The 19,396-nt window shown below is 40.5% G+C and overlaps 1 protein-coding gene across 3 annotated transcripts in view; it reads left to right on the top strand.

The window, feature by feature from the left end:
- The window catches only part of atg5 (ATG5 autophagy related 5 homolog (S. cerevisiae)), a 198,478-nt gene that overhangs the window by 84,535 nt on the left and 94,547 nt on the right, over nucleotides 1-19,396 (top strand). For all 3 annotated transcript variants that reach the window (XM_067984963.1, XM_067984962.1, XM_067984964.1), the window contains exon 6: nucleotides 14,296-14,390. In XM_067984963.1, the coding sequence (XP_067841064.1) occupies nucleotides 14,296-14,390 (95 nt within the window). The remainder of the gene's footprint in view (nucleotides 1-14,295; nucleotides 14,391-19,396) is intronic.

The following is a 19,396-nucleotide window of genomic DNA, read 5'->3' as shown; positions in this document are numbered from 1 at the left end:
CCCAAAAGGCTGTGGATGCTGGGTCAATTGAAATTTTCAAGACTGAGATCGACAGATTTTTGTTAGTTAAAGGGATTGAGGGATATGGAGCGAAAGCGGGTAAATCGAGTTGAGGTACAGATCAGGCGTGATCTAATTGAATGGCGGAACAGATTCGAGGGGCTAAATTGCCCACCCCTGTTCCTATGTTCCAAATGTCATGCTGACTTCTGGTGTCATAATTTAGATTTGCTACAATAGGCTATTGAGCATATGTTGATAGTCAATAGTGTAATTAGAGTGGTTGCTGTTAATGATGTGGAGATGCCGGTGATGGACTGGGGTTGACAATTGTAAACAATTTTACAACACCAAGTTATAGTCCAACAATTTTTATTTGAAATCTACAAGCTTTCGGAGGCTTCCTCCTTCCTCAGGTAAATGTACCTGAGGAAGGAGGAAGCCTCCGAAAGCTTGTAGATTTCAAATAAAAATTGTTGGACTATAACTTGGTGTTGTAAAATTGTTTACAATTGCTATTAATGAGGCAGTCCAAATATCGGAAATGGAATTTGGAGTCCTGCTACCCATTTCTATGTCTTTAAAAACAAATAGAGCTGACACCAGAGACAGATGCCAAAAGATTTGTGCTGCATGTCTGAGTAGCTGAAGCCCTAACTCCCCCTTCTATCGATATTGATACCAATCTTGTGTGTGGAGCATCCCTAGTTACTTGGAAAGTTATGGAGCAAGAGAGAAGTTTTAATACATTTTTGAAACTGTTATGCCTGTCTACATTGCTGCTTGGTCAAGGGTAATTGTCTTAAAATCTTAAACTACTTTTCTCTGATAATGTCCTTCGAGACGTGGGGAAGTTTGCTACAGTTGAGTGGCAGTTAAACAGCTTCTGTATCTGACCAAGAGTGCTTTAAGCGCAGCCAATTTTTTGTCAATCTCTTCTATGCTGGGTGCTAAAACTATCCTAACTATATAATATAAACAAGGTGGTTTTGCACCAGGGAGGGGGAGGAGGGTGTTGAAAGGTGAGGAGGTGGTGAGATAAGAGATTTAGAGGGGGCTGGAATTTGAACTACACAACTTTACTATAAAATAGCTGTTAGTGTTCTGCTTCTGAAATAGTCAAGTCTGGAACCTGCCTGAGGCAGAATTATTTGAAACCAACACTGTTCTTGTTTTGACTTCATATTTTGACATTTGAATTTGTGTATTCTCAGGATAAATATCACTTCGGTCATAAATTAGGACCTACGAGCATATTGCTACATTTGGAAACAATCGTTTTTTTAAAAAAAACAGTTTTTGATCAGGAGATATCATATAATTTACCAGCAGTTTAATGGCTTTTGGACTACACATCAAAAACAATCCTAACTTTTTTCACGGCAGGCAAAAATTTACTGGTCAACAGCAAATGTTGTTTGTTTTCTGCTCTCACAACCTCAGTAAAAGAGTGATGAGCCAATTCAAGTGTCCTCCCCCCATCTTTGTACACTTTATAAGCTTGCAGCAATTTGCTGTCACGACCCATTCCAGATATTGGTGAATCAGAACTTTTTGTATTTTTAATCGAAATGATGAATAGATTTAAGCTTGAGATTCATAAGAACATAAAAAATAGGAGCAGGAGTAGGCCAATCGGCCCCTCGAGCCTGCTCCGCCATTCAATAAGATCATGGCTGATCTGATCCTAACCTCAAATCTAAATTCATGTCCAATTTCCTGCCCGCTCCCCATAACCCCTAATTCCCTTTACTTCTAGAAAACTGTCTATTTCTGTTTTAAATTTATTTAATGATGTAGCTTCCTGGGGCAGCAAATTCCACAGACCTACTACCCTCTGAGTGAAGAAGTTTCTCCTCATCTCAGTTTTGAAAGAGCAGCCCCTTATTCTAAGATTATGCCCCCTAGTTCTAGTTTCACCCATCCTTGGGAACATCCTTACCGCATCCACCCGATCAAGCCCCTTCACAATCTTATATGTTTCAATAAGATCGCCTCTCATTCTTCTGAACTCCAATGAGTAGAGTCCCAATCTACTCAACCTCTCCTCAAATGTCCGCCCCCTCATCCCTGGGATTAACCGAGTGAACCTTCTTTGTACTGCCTCGTGAGCAAGTATGTCTTCTCTTAAGTATGGACACCAAAACTGTGTGCAGTATTCCAGGTGCGGTCTCACCAATACCTTATATAACTGCACCAATACCTCCCTGTTTTTATATTCTATCCCCCTAGCAATAAAAGCCAACATTCCGTTGGCCTTCTTGATCACTTGCTGCACCTGCATACTAACTTTTTGATTTTCTTGCACTAGGACCCCCAGATCCCTTTGTACTGCAGTACTTTCCAGTTTCTCGCCATTAAGATAATAACTTGCTCTCTGATTTTTCCTGCCAAAGTGCATAACCTCACATTTTCCAATATTGTATTGCATCTGCCAAATCTCCGCCCACTCATCCAGCCTGTCTATATCCCCTTGTAGGTTTTTTATGTCCTCCTCACTCTCTACTTTCCCTCCCATCTTTGTATCATCTGCAAACTTTGATATGTTACACTCGGTCCCCTCCTCCAAATCGTTAATATAGATTGTAAAGAGTTGGGGACCCAGCACCGACCCCTGCGGAACACCACTGGCTACTGGTTGCCAGTCCGAGAATGAACCATTTATCCCAACTCTCTGCTTCCTGTTAGATAACCAATCCTCCACCCATGCCAGAATATTACCCCCAATCCAGTGATTCTTTATCTTGAGCAATAATCTTCTATGTGGCACCTTGTCGAATGCCTTCTGGAAGTCTAAATACACTACGTCCACTGGTTCCCCTTTATCCACCCTGTACGTTATGTCCTCGAAGAACTCAAGCAAATTTGTCAGACGTGACTTCCCCTTCGTAAAGCCATGCTGACTTTGTCCTGTTAAATTATGTTTATCCAAATGTTCCGCTACTGTCTCCTTCATGGACTGCAACAATTGGCCAGCCTTTTTAGGGATTTCTATCAAACAGTAGTTTAACTATATTAACAGTTGTTAGAGTTCAATTTAAAACTTACAACGATGTGTAAATGATACTAGCTCAATTGCTAAATTTAAATCTGAGATAGATAGCTTCTTGGCAACCAAAGGTATTAAGGGATATGGGCCAAAGGCAGGTATATGGAGTTAGATCACAGATCAGCCATGATCTTATCAAATGGCGGAGCAGGCACGAGGGGCTGAATGGCCTACTTATGTTCCTAATTGTCAGCAGTATAATCAAGGACAGTCAGCATGGATTTGTTAAGGGGAGATCGTGTCTGACTAACTTGATTGAATTTTTCAAGGCGGTGACTAGGAGGATCGATGAGGGTAACGCAATTGATGTCGTCTACATGAATTTTAGCAGGGCTTTTGACAAGGTCCCACATGGCAGATTGGTCAAAAAAGTAAAGGCCCATGGGGTCCAAGGGAATGTGGCAAATTGGATCCAGAATTGGCTCAATGGCAGGAAGCAAAGGGTAATGGTTGACGGGCGTTTTTGCGACTGGAATGCTGTTTCTAGTGGGGTGCCACAGGGCTTGGTACTAAGTCCTTTGCTTTTTGTGGTACACATTAACGATTTGGACTTAAACGTAGGATGACACAAAGATAGGTTGTGTGGTTGATAGTGAGGAGGAAAGCTGTAGACTGCAGGAAGATATCAATGGACTGGTCAGGTGGGCAGAAAAGTGGCAAATGGAGTTCAATCCGGAGAAGTGTGAGATAATGCATTTGGGGAGAGCGAATAAGGCAAGGGGAATACACAATAAATAGGAGGATACTGAGAGGTGTAGAGGAAGTGAGGGACCTTGGAGTACATAGAATCATAGAAGTTTACAACATGGAAACAGGCCCTTCGGCCCAACATGTCCATGTCGCCCAGTTTATACCACTAAGCTAGTCCCAATTGCCTGCACTTGTCCCATGTCCCTCTATACCCATCTTACCCATGTAACTGTCCAAATGCTTTTTAAAAGACAAAATTGTACCCGCCTCTACTACTGCCTCTGGCATCTCGTTCCAGACACTCACCACCCTTTGAGTGAAAAAATTGCCCCTCTGGACCCTTTTGTATCTTCCCCCCTCTCACCTTAAATCTATGCCCCCTCGTTATAGACTCCCCTACCTTTGGGAAAAGATTTTGACTATCTACCTTATCTATGCCCCTCATTATTTTATAGACTTCTACATGTCCACAGATCCCTGAAGGTAGCAGGACGGGTAGATAAGGTGGTTAAGAAGGCATATGGAATATTTTCCTTTATTAGCCAAGGCATAGAATATAAAAGCAGGGATGTTATGCTGGAAATGTATAAAACACTAGTTAGGCCACAGCTTGAGTACTGCGCACAGTTCTGGTCACCACAGAGAGAGTGCAAAGGAGATTTACGAGGATGTTGCCAGGACTGGAGAATTGTAGTGATGACAGATTGGATAGGCTGGGGTTGTTTTCCTTGGAACAGAGAAGGCTGAGGGGTGATTTGATTGAGGTGTACAAAATTGTGAGGGGCTTTGATAGAGTGGATAGGAAGGACCTATTTCCCTTAGCAGAGGGGTCAATAACCAGGGGGTATAGATTTAAAGTGATTCGAGTGGAAATGAGGAAACATTTTTCAACCCAGAGGGTGGTGGGGGTCTGGAACTCACTGCCTGAAAGGGTGGTAGAGGCAGAAACCTTCAACTCATTTAAAAAATACCTGGACGTGCACCTGAAGAGCCGTGACCTGCGGGGCTATGGACCAAATGCGGGAAAGTGGGATTAGGCTGGATGGTTCGTTTCTCAGCCGGCACGGGCACGATAGGCTGAATGGCCTCCTTCTGTGCCGTAAATTTTCTATGATTCTGTGAAGTTGAATGCACATTGCATCAACATCCATTTGTCAGCAGTGAGTATTTGAGGGTGTTCTTCACTTTCCACAATGAAAAGTCTAGAAATCCACAATATTAAAATTGGCAGTGAATAATTGGTATGCTGTCAATATCACACTAAATATGAGTGTATGAATGTGTATGAAACTACTTGTGTCTATCATCAAGATTCTTTGTCTGCTGACTACTCCCTGTGATTTGAATTTGTCTATCTTTTGCATAACAATACTGATGACCAGAAAAACATTGGAATTGTGCAGTGCAAATTAGATACTAAGGCCTGGAATTTCCTGAAACGGCGTAACGGCAAGTTACGATGAAATTTACACTGATATTCCTGTCGGCGAGTTACACTGAAATTTCCTGAGAATCTCATTAGCATAGCTAGAACGTAAAACAAGTGGAAATTAGCGTAAACATTCCGGGTTCATGGAAAATGCAAAAATGATGCCATATTGCTTCAAGTCCCAATTTATGCATGAAAATTAAAGCCATCAAACCCTAATTTATGCACCATAGGCACAGATTATGTAAGAAAATGCAATCATGGAAGTTTTTCAGTTTTTAATGGAAATAATTCTGATGCCATTTTCGTATCCATGCAGCCACTGCCCCTTTAATCCGATGGGCTTCAATTTTACTAACGAGTCTATTTATGTGGTACTTCATCAAATGCCTTTTAGAAGTCTATATACACAACATCAAACGCATTGTCCTCATCAGCCGTCTCTGTTACTTCATCAAAGAACTCAAACAAGATTTGCCTTTGACAAATCCCTGCTGGCTTTCATTTATTAACCCATATTTTTCCAAGTGCCAATTAATTTTATCCTGGATTATTGTATCTCAAAGTTTCTCCACCACTGACGTTAGGCTGACTGGCATGTAGTTGCCGGGTTTATCCCCCTCCCCTTTTTTGAACAGGGGTGTAACATTTGCAGTCCTCTGGCACCACTTCCATATCTATGGAAGAGGCCAGAGCCTCTGCAATTTCGACCCTTACTTCCCTCAGTAATCGAGGATGTATCCCATCCGGACTGGGTGACTTTTCCACTTTGAGCACTGCTAACCTTTTTAGTACCACCTCTTTATTTTTATCCTATCCAATTTCTCTACTACCTCCTTGTTTACTGTGACATTGGCAGCATCCTCTTCTTTAGTGAGGACAGATGCAAAGTACTCATATTTAGTACCTCACCCATGCCCTCTGTCTCCACAAGATGATCTCCTTTTTGGTCCCCAATCGGCTTCACCCTTTCTTTGACTACCCTTTTGCTATTTATATGTTTATAAAATACTTTTGGTCACTTCTCCTAAATCTTCTATTGCTGCGTGATGCCGGCTTTTCCCCTAAAACACTTTAGGACATTTTATTGAATTAAAGTTGCTGTATAAATGTGAGTTGCATGATACCAGTGTGGTGCCACCAGAACATATCTAATCCCCTTACCACTTTATCTGTATTGTAGAATTCTATAAGTGGCAGCCGACTGCTGTGTGGTACTCTTTTACATTTTATTTAAATGTTTTATTCCACCTGGATTTAAAACACCCTTCTGTAGCACTGTTATAGTAAAACACAAACTGGTATTTTTCAGCTTGCAATTAGAATAGATGTCCTCGAGGACAGTTGTATTTGAATTCTGTATTCTAAATATGCTGCTTAATGCTGAATGCTTGTAAAACCATTCACCCAATCTTATGGTGATTGCTGTTTTATATTGCCAAAGCAGATGGAGATAATATAAAAGAAAAGAAAGACTTGCATTTATATAGCACCTTCACAACCTCAGGACGTCCCAAAGCGCTTTGCAGTCAGTGAAGTACTTTTGAAATGTAATCACTGTTGTAATGTGGAAAACGCAGCAGCCATATTGCGCATAGCAAAATCCCACAAACAGCAATGAGATAATCAGATAATCTGTTTTAGGTGTTTGTTGAGGGATAAGTATTGGCCAGGATACTGGGGGAAACTCCCCAGCTTGTCTTTGAATAGTGCCATGGGATCTTTTATGTCCACCTGAGAGGACAGACGGGGCTTCGGTTTAACGTCTCATCCAAAAGACTGCAGTAGAGTGTCAGCCTACATTACGTACTCAAGTCTCTGGAGTGGGACTTGAGCTCGCAACCTTCTGACTCAGAGGCCATTGTGTTACCCACTGAGCCAAGGCTGACAGTGTGCAAGAGATGTGGCAAAATCGGCAGTGGTTGTGGAGCTTGTAATCATAATAAAATAAATCTCATTCTCTTTAATGTTTAAGACAAAAAAAGATTCAAAGGTATGGTCTGTTCTCCAGATGAGTAAAAATAATTCTAACTGGGTGACATCTTTGAATTTTGATTCAAATTTAAATACTGACTTGTGATGGGGTTTTCTGATAAAAAATTTGAAATCTTAAGCAATCCGTTGGCTGTTTTCATAGTTTCAACATTACACATCTAATTTGCTTGTCATTAGTCATTAAAATACTGCTGTTTGAAAACACAACATGCAAATATTTACCACTGTATTTTTATAATGTCTGTTTTCCTACTGCAATTATTGATATGGTGCCCAAGTTATAAAAGAAGCACAAGCTTTTTTAAATGCTTATGGAACCCCAGATTCATACTTTAATCGTATCAACAGCCAAGTAAATGTAATATTAAATATACTTTGTGTGGGTGTTACTTTGATATAACAGACTGCTTTGCACATACTTTCAGTTGCACAAACAACTCTGCTGCTGCACTCTGGCCTGATGTGTACAGAATGTATATGAAAGTTGATGACTTTTTTAGTCTATTAACGTTGAAGCTAATGAGCGTTTGTTATTTCCAGAAATTTTACGTCAGTTCTTGTTTTCAGCAAAGCTTAACTTAGAATTTCAAAAGAAGTGAGAACATAGCATGGCATCTTGAAACTACTAGTAGTTTCCTTTTTAATGGAATATACTTATTCTGTACCTTTGCAATCACTTTTTTTAAACCCTACTGTCCTGTATGACAGTTTCTCTTCTCAATGTACCTCAGCTAGCTCACTCCTCACCTTACTAAAATCTGACCTAGACCAATCTGGTATTCTAGTTTTTGTATTGACTTGTTTTCTTTCTAGTTGGATCTTAACCGTTATCATATTGTAGTCACTACACCCAAGGTACTTCTCTATCTGATCTATTTCATTACTCATAACCAGATCTAGTAATGCCTCCACCCTTGTAGCCTATTAATACACTGCTTGAGGAAGGTGTCCTGTACACATTTTAGGAATTTAATTCCCATGTCTCCATTTACTCCCTTTTTGTCCCAATTGACAATTAAAATCTCTTAGAACAATAATAGTTATTCCTACTCATACTTCTAATCTGACTGCAGACTTCCTCTTCCATTTACTTCCCTCAATTTGGAGGTCTGTAATACACCCCTACTAATGTAATAAGCCCTCTTTTTAAATCTTGAGCTTCAACCATATTGACTCTACCTCTTGTCTACAACCCTTGAAAGGAAGCAACTGAGAAGGGACATTGTAAAGGTACATAAGGTAACAAATGGAATAGAAAAGGTTAACCTGGAGCACTATTTCAAATTAAGCCGTGACTAAGGGACAAGGGGACATCAGTTGCAACTGGTAAAAAGTAAGTTTAGGACTGATGCCAGGAAGCACGTGATCGATATCTGGAATGGTGTTCTGGGTAGGACATTTGAGGCAGTTGGATGTGATGAAGGTGGCATCATAGGCTTCAATGGAAGGGTAAGGTGGATTAGTCTCCTTCATGCACAACTCACTTTCCTATGGGGTTTTATATTCTACAAACCCGGGAGACTGACAGTGCACTGCTGCAGTAAACATTTGGCTGCCTGGTGTGAAACTTGCATGTTAGTATGACATTTGACCACTGTTTTTAAAGGTAGTTAAGTTAGGCATAAATTAAAATTGAAATGGAAGTATTTCTTGAGGCTTTTAGTAGTACAGAATGGAGCATGGCAAATTTCTACTGCCCTAAACTTGTCTTTTGAACACCGTGTTTCAATACAGTATTTAACTTTGGAACCTTACTTCATACTAAAGTCATATTCTGAATAATACAAAGATCAACAGACTAGTTTGTTTTTGGGCAGGATGCATGTGTTTGGTTTGCTTAAATGTCTGTCATATATATATATATATATATATATATATCTTTTAAACTCAAGCTATTGGCTTGGTGCTCTTGTACTTTAATCACCATTTCCTCAGACACTTAAAATATCTAAAATTCAATTTTCATTTCAGTTTTCCCATGGGAAATCTGAAGCACCAATTTTACTTTCGTCCTTATACAAAGTTATTCTTCCCTTTTTGGTTTTCTCTTGGGAATAAATGTTTAAGTTTTGTTGTAGTACTAGGGGGAAATGACACCGACAAATCATCAAATTCCCTTTTTATCTTCATGAATCATTTTTAAAACAGGATGCTTATCTGAATGTTATTTGGGTGTTTGCAAAGGTAGCCCAGGATGTCACTGAATTCCCCTACCAGAATGCATGTTTAGAGTTATGCAGCATCCAACCCCCTATTTTGCTCCCAAACACATTAACAGGGATTAGAGTTAATACAGTACAAAGCAGAACTTAGACCCTTTTGATACGGTTTCAGTGATTTGGCTTTTTATTTCAAAAATTACTGAAAGAATAGCAAAGCTGCCACCAGTGACCACTCAGTTGCTGTGATTTTCAATGACCCTGTTAAATCAACAATGACCTATTTGATCAATTGGGTATGTGAAAAATTACAGTTGTGCCATGGTCTGTTTTTAAACTTGTAGGATTGAACAGTTGTTCAACTCTGCAAGGAAATCATCAATTACTTTTTCCCCAGTACTTCAAAATGGATCACTTAAAGGTGCCATTATACCTGTAAATTGCTTTCTTTATTCACATTCGTTGAGTTGGGGGAAGAGAATACAATGCTTGAATAATGCCCCCAAAAGATGCTAGCTAAAATTGTTCAACTAGTATTTAGCTGAAGTAAAGTGAAATAGTACAGTATTTCATTTTTATGTAATCATAAATGTAAGTTCATTAAACTTGTGTTTCTTTCTGATAAAGTCAGATGCAAGTTAAAGCTTTGTACTCTCTGCCTTGCCTCTTTGTCATATTTCCTGGCCCAAGGGTTCCTAATGTCATATCGATTCCTCCCCCCTTCCATTTGCGTTTTTGGATTTCTTGCAATGAAAGCCATCATTCAACAATTGGAAAAGAAGTTAATTATTACTGACCAATGCAATGTTACAGTTGGGTTTTGGTAAATGCATAATTAGTTTCATAAGAAATATGTTTGGATCAAGATTTTTCTAAACTACATTTACAAATAGACAATTGTTATTTCATCAAACTACCAATCTTTTTATATGGCTCTTTCAAAACTGAGCTGTTATGTAGGGCAGGTTGCCTGCCAGCCCCATTATTGCACTCTGCTTTTAATCTCAAATTCTATGCAGATTAAGTTCTGTACACTCTCCCTTGTAAATAATTTCAGTTATGGCCCTTTACAATTATGGAACTGTGCGCCTAAATATAATCCATCTTTTCCTCTAATTTTTTTAAAATTCGTTCATGGGATGTGGGTGTCGCTGGTGAGGCTGGCATTTATTGCCCATCCCTAATTGCCCTTGAGAAGGTGGTGGTGAGCCACCTTCTTGAACCGCTGCAGTCCATGTGGTGAAGGTTCTCCCACAGTGCTGTTAGGAAGGGAGTTCCAGGATTTTGACCCAGCGACGATGAAGGAACGGCGATATATTTCCAAGTTGGGATGGGTGTGCCTTGGAGGGGAACGTGCAGGTGGTGTTGTTCTCATGTGCCTGCTGCTCTTGTCCTTCTAGGTGGTAGAGGTTGCGGGTTTGGGAGGTACTGTCGAAGAAGCCTTGGCGAGTTGCTGCAATGCATCCTGTGGATGGTACACGCTGCAGCCACTGTGCGCCGGTGGTGAAGGGTGTGAATGTTTAGGGTGGTGGATGGGGTGCCAAACAAGCGGGCTGCTTTGTCCTGGATGGTGTCGAGCTTCTTGAGTGTTGTTGGAGCTGCACTCATCCAGGCAAGTGGAGAGTATTCCATCACACTCCTGACTTGTGTCTTGTAGATGGTGGAAAGGCTTTGGGTAGTCAGGAGGTGAGTCACTCACCACAGAATACCCAGCTTCTGACCTGCTCTTGTAGCCACACTATTTATGTGGCTGGTCCAGTTAAGTTTCTGGTCGGTGGTGACCCCCAGGATGTTGATGGTGGGGGATTCGGCGATGGTAATGCTGTTGAATGTCAAGGGGAGGCGGTTAGACTCTCTTGTTGGAGATGGTCATTGCCTGGCACTTGTCTGGCTGAATGTTACTTGCCACTTATGAGCCCAAGCCTGGATGTTGTCCAGGTCTTGCTGCATGTGGGCTCGGACTGCTTCATTATTTGGGGTTGAGAATGGAACTAAACACTGTGCAATGATCAGCGAACATCCCCATTTCTGACCTTATGATGGAGGGAAGGTCATTGATGAAGCAGCTGAAGATGGTTGGGCCTAGGACACTGCCCTGAGGAACTCCTGCAGCAATGTCCTGGGGCTGAGATGATTGGCCTCCAACAACCACTACCATCTTCCTTTGTGCTAGGTATGACTCCAGCCACTGGAGAGTTTTCCCCCTGATTCCCATTGACTTCATTTTTACTAGGGCTCCTTGGTGCCACACTCTGTCAAATGCTGCCTTGATATCAAGGGCAGTCACTCTCACCTCACCTCTGGAATGCAGCTCTTTTGTCCATGTTTGGACCAAGGCTGTTATGAGGTCTGGAGCCGAGTGGTCCTCGCGGAACCCAAACTGAGCATCGGTGAGCAGGTTATTGGTGAGTAAGTGCCGCTTGATAGCACTGTCGACGACACCTTCCATCACTTTGCTGATGATTGAGAGTAGACTGATGGGGCGGTAATTGGCCGGATTGGATTTGTGCTGCTTTTTGTGGACAGGACATACCTGGGCAATTTTCCACATTGTCGGGTAGATGCCAATGTTGTAGCTGTACTGGAACAGTTTGGCTAGAGGTGCGGCTAGTTCTGGAGCTCTCTCCCTTGTAAATGATTTCAGTTATCGCCCTTTGCAATTATTGAACTGTGTGCCTAAATATCCATCTTTTCCTCTGATCATTGATAGTGATATAAATTGCTAATTTTACTGTGATATAAAAGTAGGTACTGATGCTCCAATTATTAATGTAGCATTTCTTGACAGAACATTAACATTTTATTTACTGTAAAATACCTGACTTTGAGTCACAAAGTCCGCTGACATTTGGTCCGCTCAAATTGTGCAAAAAATTTGATTTTGCATTCCCTGTATCCATGAATGCTTTTTAATACTTCTCTAATTCCTCACTTAATAATTTATTTCAAGCCCTCCAGGTAAAGTGATAGATGCACAAGGGTAGCCAGTTACTCCTTTTTGAATGTTTAAATGTGGAGCATGCCTTGATTTGCTATTGGTAGTGGAATCAAATTAGGTTCATTCGATGCAAAGTAACAATTATACTGTTACCTGTTATTCTGCCATGTTGCAGATGGGTGAGCAGAGCAGACTGTAGCTGTGTCTCTTCACCCAACTGCAACCTTTTTTGTTCGTTCCTGGGATGTGGGCGTCGCTGGCATGGCCAGCATTTATTGCCCATCTCTACTTGCCCTTGAGAAGGTGGTGGTGAGCTGCCTTCTTGAACCGCTGCAGTCTGTGTGGTGAAGGTTCTCCCACAGTGCTGTTAGGTAGGGAGTTCCAGGATTTTGACCCAGCGACGATGTAGGAACGGCAATATATTTTCAAGTCGGAATTGTATGTGACTTGGAGGGGAAAGTGCAGGTGGTGTTCTTCCCATGTGCCTGCTGCCCTTGTCCTTCTAGTTGGTGGAGATCGCTGCTTTGGGAGGTGCTGTCGAAGAAGCCTTGGCGAGTTGCTGCAGTGCATCCTGCAGATGATGCACACTACAGCCACTGTGCACCGGTGGTGAAGGGAGTGAATGTTTAGGATGGTGGATGGGGTGCCAATCAAGCGGGCTGCTTTGTCCTGGATGGTGTCGAGCTTCTTGAGTGTTGTTGGAGCTGCACTCATCCAGCCAAGTGGAGAGTATTCCATCACGCTCCTGACTTGTGCCTTGTAGATGGTAGAAAGGCTTTGGGGAGTGAGGAGGTGAGTCACTCGCCACAGAATACCCAGCGTCTGACCTGATCTTGTTTTCTAAGCAGTGCCCAACATATCGACTGACTTGATAGACTCTCTATTCTGTTTGTTTCACATTTGATGCTAGAATAGTCTTTTAATTCCTGCTTATTGTACAACGACCCCTGCTAGATCTGTGTGTATGTGAATATGAGGTGAAGACAGGTTTCAGCTTAGCTGTGATGCCCCCAGCGATTGAATAGCCAGCTGATGATCATTGTTGAGGCTCACGTGAATAGTGCTCATTGGTGAAAGCTTAAAAAAACATGAACACTAAGTAAATCTATAAACAAAACTAACTACTCTTTATGGGATGCACCTCTCAAACAGCTACACTTCTTTGAAAAGTTTAACACCACTGATAACTTTGTAGGCGGAGGAGAGCAGACATAGGTTGGGGTAGAATCTCCTTGTATTTTTCTCTAATTTTCTCCCATATCCTCCTGAAGAGGTAACTCATACTAAGGTATGATCCTGTGGGTATTGGCCACTCTCTAATTCATGAGATACTAAGTGGATAATGCCTGTAGGGACCATCACCATTGGGCCTGTTTCGACTGACTCCTACACATGCAACCAGCTGTCACTGATGATGAAGTGAACCAGTATTCTCAAGAGCTGCATATTCTGTTTGTCCCACCCTGATGTCCTGGGGACGGTGTTGCCAATTGTGTGCCTCTGTGTCACCCAGACTGAAATCAGCTAACTCCACAAACAATAGGGATTGAATCTGAAACCGTTCTGATCTATATGCTTAAGTACTACACCATGCAATGCATTATAAGTATTATTTGGAACTGTGTAAAATTCCTTGGTTCACCTTTTGTGGCATTAAAGCTAACTTGTGATGTTAGAAAAATATATTTTCCATTGGCTACTACCTTGAGGGAAAGATCAAATTTGTTGTATGCAAAGAAACTTCACAATAAGTTAACAATACAGTACTTTTAAGATAAACAACCTGAGCGCTTCAGCTGTAGTCATTTTCCCCTCTGTAGATTACACAGGTCTGTGCAGCTAATGTAACATTTAGTAGAACTGGCCTTTTAAGAGTTGAGAAGAATTACTGTATCGGTGCTAGAGTTCAGACAATCGAAGCAACAATAAATGAATTAACCAAGTAGCTACTTTCTAAATTTGATCAGATGAAATTAGTTTTGATTGTAATTTATATTGTGAAACAGATATTGAAATTTAATTTTTCTTTATATAGACAAGTTTGACCAATTTTGGGCCATCAATCGAAAACTTATGGAGTATCCAACAGAGGAAGGAGGGTTCCGATATGTTCCTTTCAGGATATATCAGGTGACAACCTTCACCATGTGATAGCTGTGTAATTTGCATGTGTGTTTTTATCTCATAATAAAATTCTGTTGTTCCTATAATTCTGTGAACATTGATATCGTTCATTCCCTTATCCTTTGAATATTTGAAAGCAGTTGTGAAAATTTCACTTGGGTCTCGATTTAGAATGGTAGGCCGGTAGTATGAAAGGAACTACTGTTTTGTTTTTACTTCGAATAGAAATTTCATCAGGAGGGGGAAGTGCTGTTCCATCCAATGTCCACCATGCTATGATGCCCTTTCCATCTGGCAAATGATAATTTACCTGTAAAGTAACATTTCCTTCTGACTTGCAACAAAAAAATCATTGCATTGCATTCCCTGCTTAACCAGGTGGTGTTTTCTAAAATGAAATGCACACAGATTGTTCCACTTTACTAGAATGGTTCCAGGGATGTGGGACTTCAGTTACGTGGATAGACTGGAGAAGCTGGGGTTGTTCTCCTTAGAGCAGAAAAGATTTAGAGGAGATTTGATGGAGGTATTCAAAATCATGAAGGGTTTAGATAAAGTAAATAAAGAGAAACTGTTCCCATTGGCAGCAGGGTCGAGAATCAGAGGGCACAGATTTAAGGTGAATGGCAAAAGAACCCAAGGCGACATGAGGAAAAACTTTTTTACGCAGTGAGTAGTTATGATCTGGAATGCGCTGCCTGAAAAGATGGTGGAAGCAAATTCAATCGTGGCTTTCAAAAAATAATTGGATAAATACTTGAAGGGAAAACATTTGCAGGGCTACGGGGGAATGGGAGTAACTGGATTGCTCTTACAAAGTGCCGGTAGGGGCTCGATGGGCGAATGGCCTCCTTCTGTGCTGTAACCATTCTATGTATAGTCTACTGATGATTCAGTCATTTTTTCATAGTTGTCAACCGCTCACCTTCTAAGCAAGCAGGCAGCTTTCTGGCCCTCCATTCGCGGTACTTGCATGGTAGTACCCTTGTTTGTGGTTTGTGAGACTTCAAAATTGGTGCACAACACTTTGTGAGTTATCGCTTCTCCGCATGTATGATGTTTCAGCGCATACGCAGAAGAGAGTGTGCGCAATGCATTGTAGGGTGTAAATTGGCACCTGAGGTATCAATTCGAAAGTATGGGCTGAATCATTGTGGGGTATCCGATGATCTTCAGATTCTTTCTATACATGTAGATTTATTTGAAAGATTAAAGGTAAGGTTTTATGTAATTACCAGATTAAAATAGAACATGCATATCACAAACCTTGTGGATATAATTATTTAGCAGCAGAATAAGTTTCGAATGTATTGTAAAATTGTTCACTCATTTAATAAATATTTCAGTCATGGGTCCTTGATGTGCTTTCTGTTTCTATCATTGATATAAGATAACTTTTTGTAGAGTAGAATGCAATTAATGAATGAAATAGTGGAAGTCCTATTAGTGGAATGGTTTAAAATGTAGACTGATGATTGTAGAGATAAACATGCCATTACTGTGACTCATGTTGTTGGATTCAATAGCAGTTTGAGCATAAGCTCCTTTTCTCCAGTAAAGGTTATTTTTTTTTAAAAAGGCGATTTTTTTTTTTCTCTAGTGGTTATTACACTGATACCTATACACTGTCAAGTTCCAGAAGACCAGGCTTTTAGACTAACTGCCAACAATTGAGGAGTTCACCCCCAAATATAAAGCACAGGACTTGGCAAAAGCACTAGCCAAAGTTGGCTGGGATAAATCTTTTTGTGGTTGAACTGAGCCTATCTTGAGACAGCGAGTTGATGATGTTTCTAGAGCTGCACTTGAATAGAAACAGATTAAAAATTCCCAACTAAATTTGGCTGTTAGCTCCATGAAACATTTATTTTTATGTAACTTTAATTTCATTAAACCTTTAATGTTATTTTCAGTGGATTTTAAAGTAGCTTAATTACAATTTAAAAAAAACTTAAATACAAATAGATATAAATATAAATAAAATATGATTAGTCAATCACCTGTGGTATTGCACAATAGGAATCAGGACTAAGCATTATCTTCAAGTCACAAAGGGGCCAGAGTTGAGATGAGAACTGGTGTCCTGCAGGGATCCATGCTGGGCCCACTATTGTTCACTGTATACAAAAATTATTTGGACTCAGAAATTGGAGATATGTTGTCAAAATTTGTAGATGATACCAAATTGGTGGGTATAGTTAATAATCTTTGGGACTACACCAAAATACAAGAAGACATAAACAGACTTGCAGAGTAGGCAGAAATGGCAAATGAAATTCAGTATAGTGAAGTGTGAGGTGGTTCATTTGATGGGAGGAATAAGGAGGCGACTTTTACCTTTGGAAGGTAAGAAACTAAATGGGGTAGAGGAGTAATGAGATCTAGGAATACAGATACATAAATTCATAAAAGTAGCAACACAAGTTGATAAGACCACAAAGAGTATGAACAAAGTACTGAGGTTCATTTCTACAGGAATAGAACATAAAAGCAGGGAGGTAATGTTAAATTTATATAGAACCTTGGTTACTTCGCACTTGGAGTACTGTGTGCAGTTCTAGTCTCCATACTACAAAAAGGATATTGAAGCACTGGAGAAAGTGCAGGAAAGATTTACAAGGGTGTTACTAGAATTGAGAGGATGCAACTATCATGAAAGATTGAACAGGCTGGGGCTCTTTTCTTTGGAAAAGAGAAAACTAAAAAGAGACCTGATAGAGGTCCTATGAAGTTCAATAGAGTGGATGTGAAGAAACTTTCCACTTGTGGGTGAGTCCGGAACAAACCCGTGGAATTTTTTCTTAGAATAACTTTGTTTCTAATTTATACAAAGCAAATATGGGCAGCAGCTGGCTGACTCAAAGGAGATAAATTTTCTGTTGATTTAATTTTTTTCCACTAAGCATAACTTACAGTCTAGAAACATTTTATGTATGTTTGCATATTTTGTAGAAAAATGGAAAATTGATCAAAAGCAAACTTTTACTTACTAATGTGTAATTAGGCACATTGCTTTTTTTTTAAGCGCATATAGGAAGTTCCAATATTTCCAAAATGTGGCTTATTTAGACCAGAGGTAACGTAGCTCAAGCACATCCTATGTTGTAAATTTGTCATACTAAAAAGAGAGAGTCTAGATAACTTTTATTTCTTCATCCCACATTCTCCACACATTGTAGGAGCTGTTCTTCTTCTGATTTATTGCTTGGGGACATGTGTTGGGCCGAAATATCTCTCTTCATCTGTCCCATAGCTGGTTTGCGACGTATTGTTCTCGCACCATCCCTGAGTGTCAGATCCTTTTCCACACCCCCAGGATTCAATCCTAGCATTGTTTACTTCACTTCTTGGATCTGACTACAAAAAATAAGTCACATAAGGCATTCTCCCTTAGTTTGATTATCAGTTTTCTAATAAAATTCTGCTTAGATGACCTTACACAAATGAATCGAATCCTTTTGTCCTCTGATTTGTATTTCACTTTTGAATGGAGAGTGCAAGGATACTGAGAACCAACAGATCAGTCATGAGGACAAAATTTGAACAACTGGGTAACGCCCCGAAACTGACAACCCCTGGCACCAGCCACTAGTTAACTCTGTCTGGCACCCTTTAGTACTGGGCTCAGACTAGTAACGTGCAATACCATTGCTTTGGTATCGCGTGTTACTAGTCTGAGCCCATTACTAAATGAACAACAGAAACCTACCTGTACTATACTGACAAGGAGCAACACATCAACACTGAAGAGTCTTAAGGTGCAGCCCAGGAAAGCCTCTAATGAGATCATGGTGCTGAGACTGGTATCCATCACCTCTGTCAACCCAACTTCTGCGGGACCAAGAAAAGTACAATGCATCAGTAATCTAAACGCACATCTCGTAAAGGCACCCATAGTAGGGTAGAATCTCTTGTGCACGCAAAACTAGATAGCCGTCTGGCACTATTCATCCTTGGTGGAGGGGAGGGGGGAGGGTGGCTCCTGACTTTAAGGAAGCTATGAATTCTTCCTGGATTTGGAAGAGCATCACTAGCCCCTCAACCACATCATTGTAACAAGAATGTATTTCTCCATTAGCTTCCTCACACATCCAATTATCCCAGTCACTGGGTTTGATTAATGACTCTAACCTTAAGGATTTCCAAGTTGCCCAGAAGTCTCCTAGGCTTTCTATCCTGGCCCCCTCCAACCAAGAGACTGTTAAGCATTCTTTAGACAGATGCTTTGCCCTGTAGGAGGACAACCTATATTGTACTGCGGTAATAGCCATTCAAGGATTTAGCCTGAGCTTAATCTGTTCAACTCCCGTTTTGTGGGAACAGAACTCCTATGAGAAAGGAAGACATCAGAGTGAATTGTGAGGATGAAAGTTCCCTGGAACAAAACCTGAAATATAAGAAGTCTTTAATATAAGAGTCCAACATTTGTCATCTACAGAGACCCGGACTCCAAAAATAGAGCCTTTCCGTCAAATTTCCTACACATGCAGTTTAATGTTGTTCCAGGATTTGTGTGCAAGCCTCCATTTGTAATATAGTTGCAGCATTTTGGGGGAAAAGCCCATTTCACAGGTGGACAAGGACAATTAGATATGTTAAAAGTCAATAGAAACCTTCTATGATAGTCCACTAAGTGACTCCTGATAATTGAAAATCCAACTCTTGGGTTGCCAATCTTCACTTTGTAGTACCCAGAATAAGGGTCTTACTGTGAACACTATTGAGTGTGGCATACCCTTTCAAGGGTTGAATAGATCTGCCTCTTATTGTCTTATCGTGATTATCATTATTATAAGCACCTTGGGATATTTTTACTATGTTAAAGGTGCTATATAAATTCAAGTTGTTGTTGTTATGAATCCACAAACATGTATCGGGATTTCTGCTTAAATGCAACATCTGTAGCTATATTTGAATACATGGCTGGTCTGAACACCTACTGGGAATCTTCTGGCAAAGTTGCCCAGTAAAAAGGACTGGGCTTCTTGATCAACTTTGAACTCCTAGCTGGA

This window comes from Heptranchias perlo, chromosome 5 (assembly GCF_035084215.1).
Source record: "Heptranchias perlo isolate sHepPer1 chromosome 5, sHepPer1.hap1, whole genome shotgun sequence".
Lineage (NCBI taxonomy): Eukaryota > Metazoa > Chordata > Chondrichthyes > Hexanchiformes > Hexanchidae > Heptranchias > Heptranchias perlo.
The sequence above is the reverse complement of the archived record's forward strand: the minus strand, read 5'-3'. Positions and strand labels throughout refer to the sequence as shown.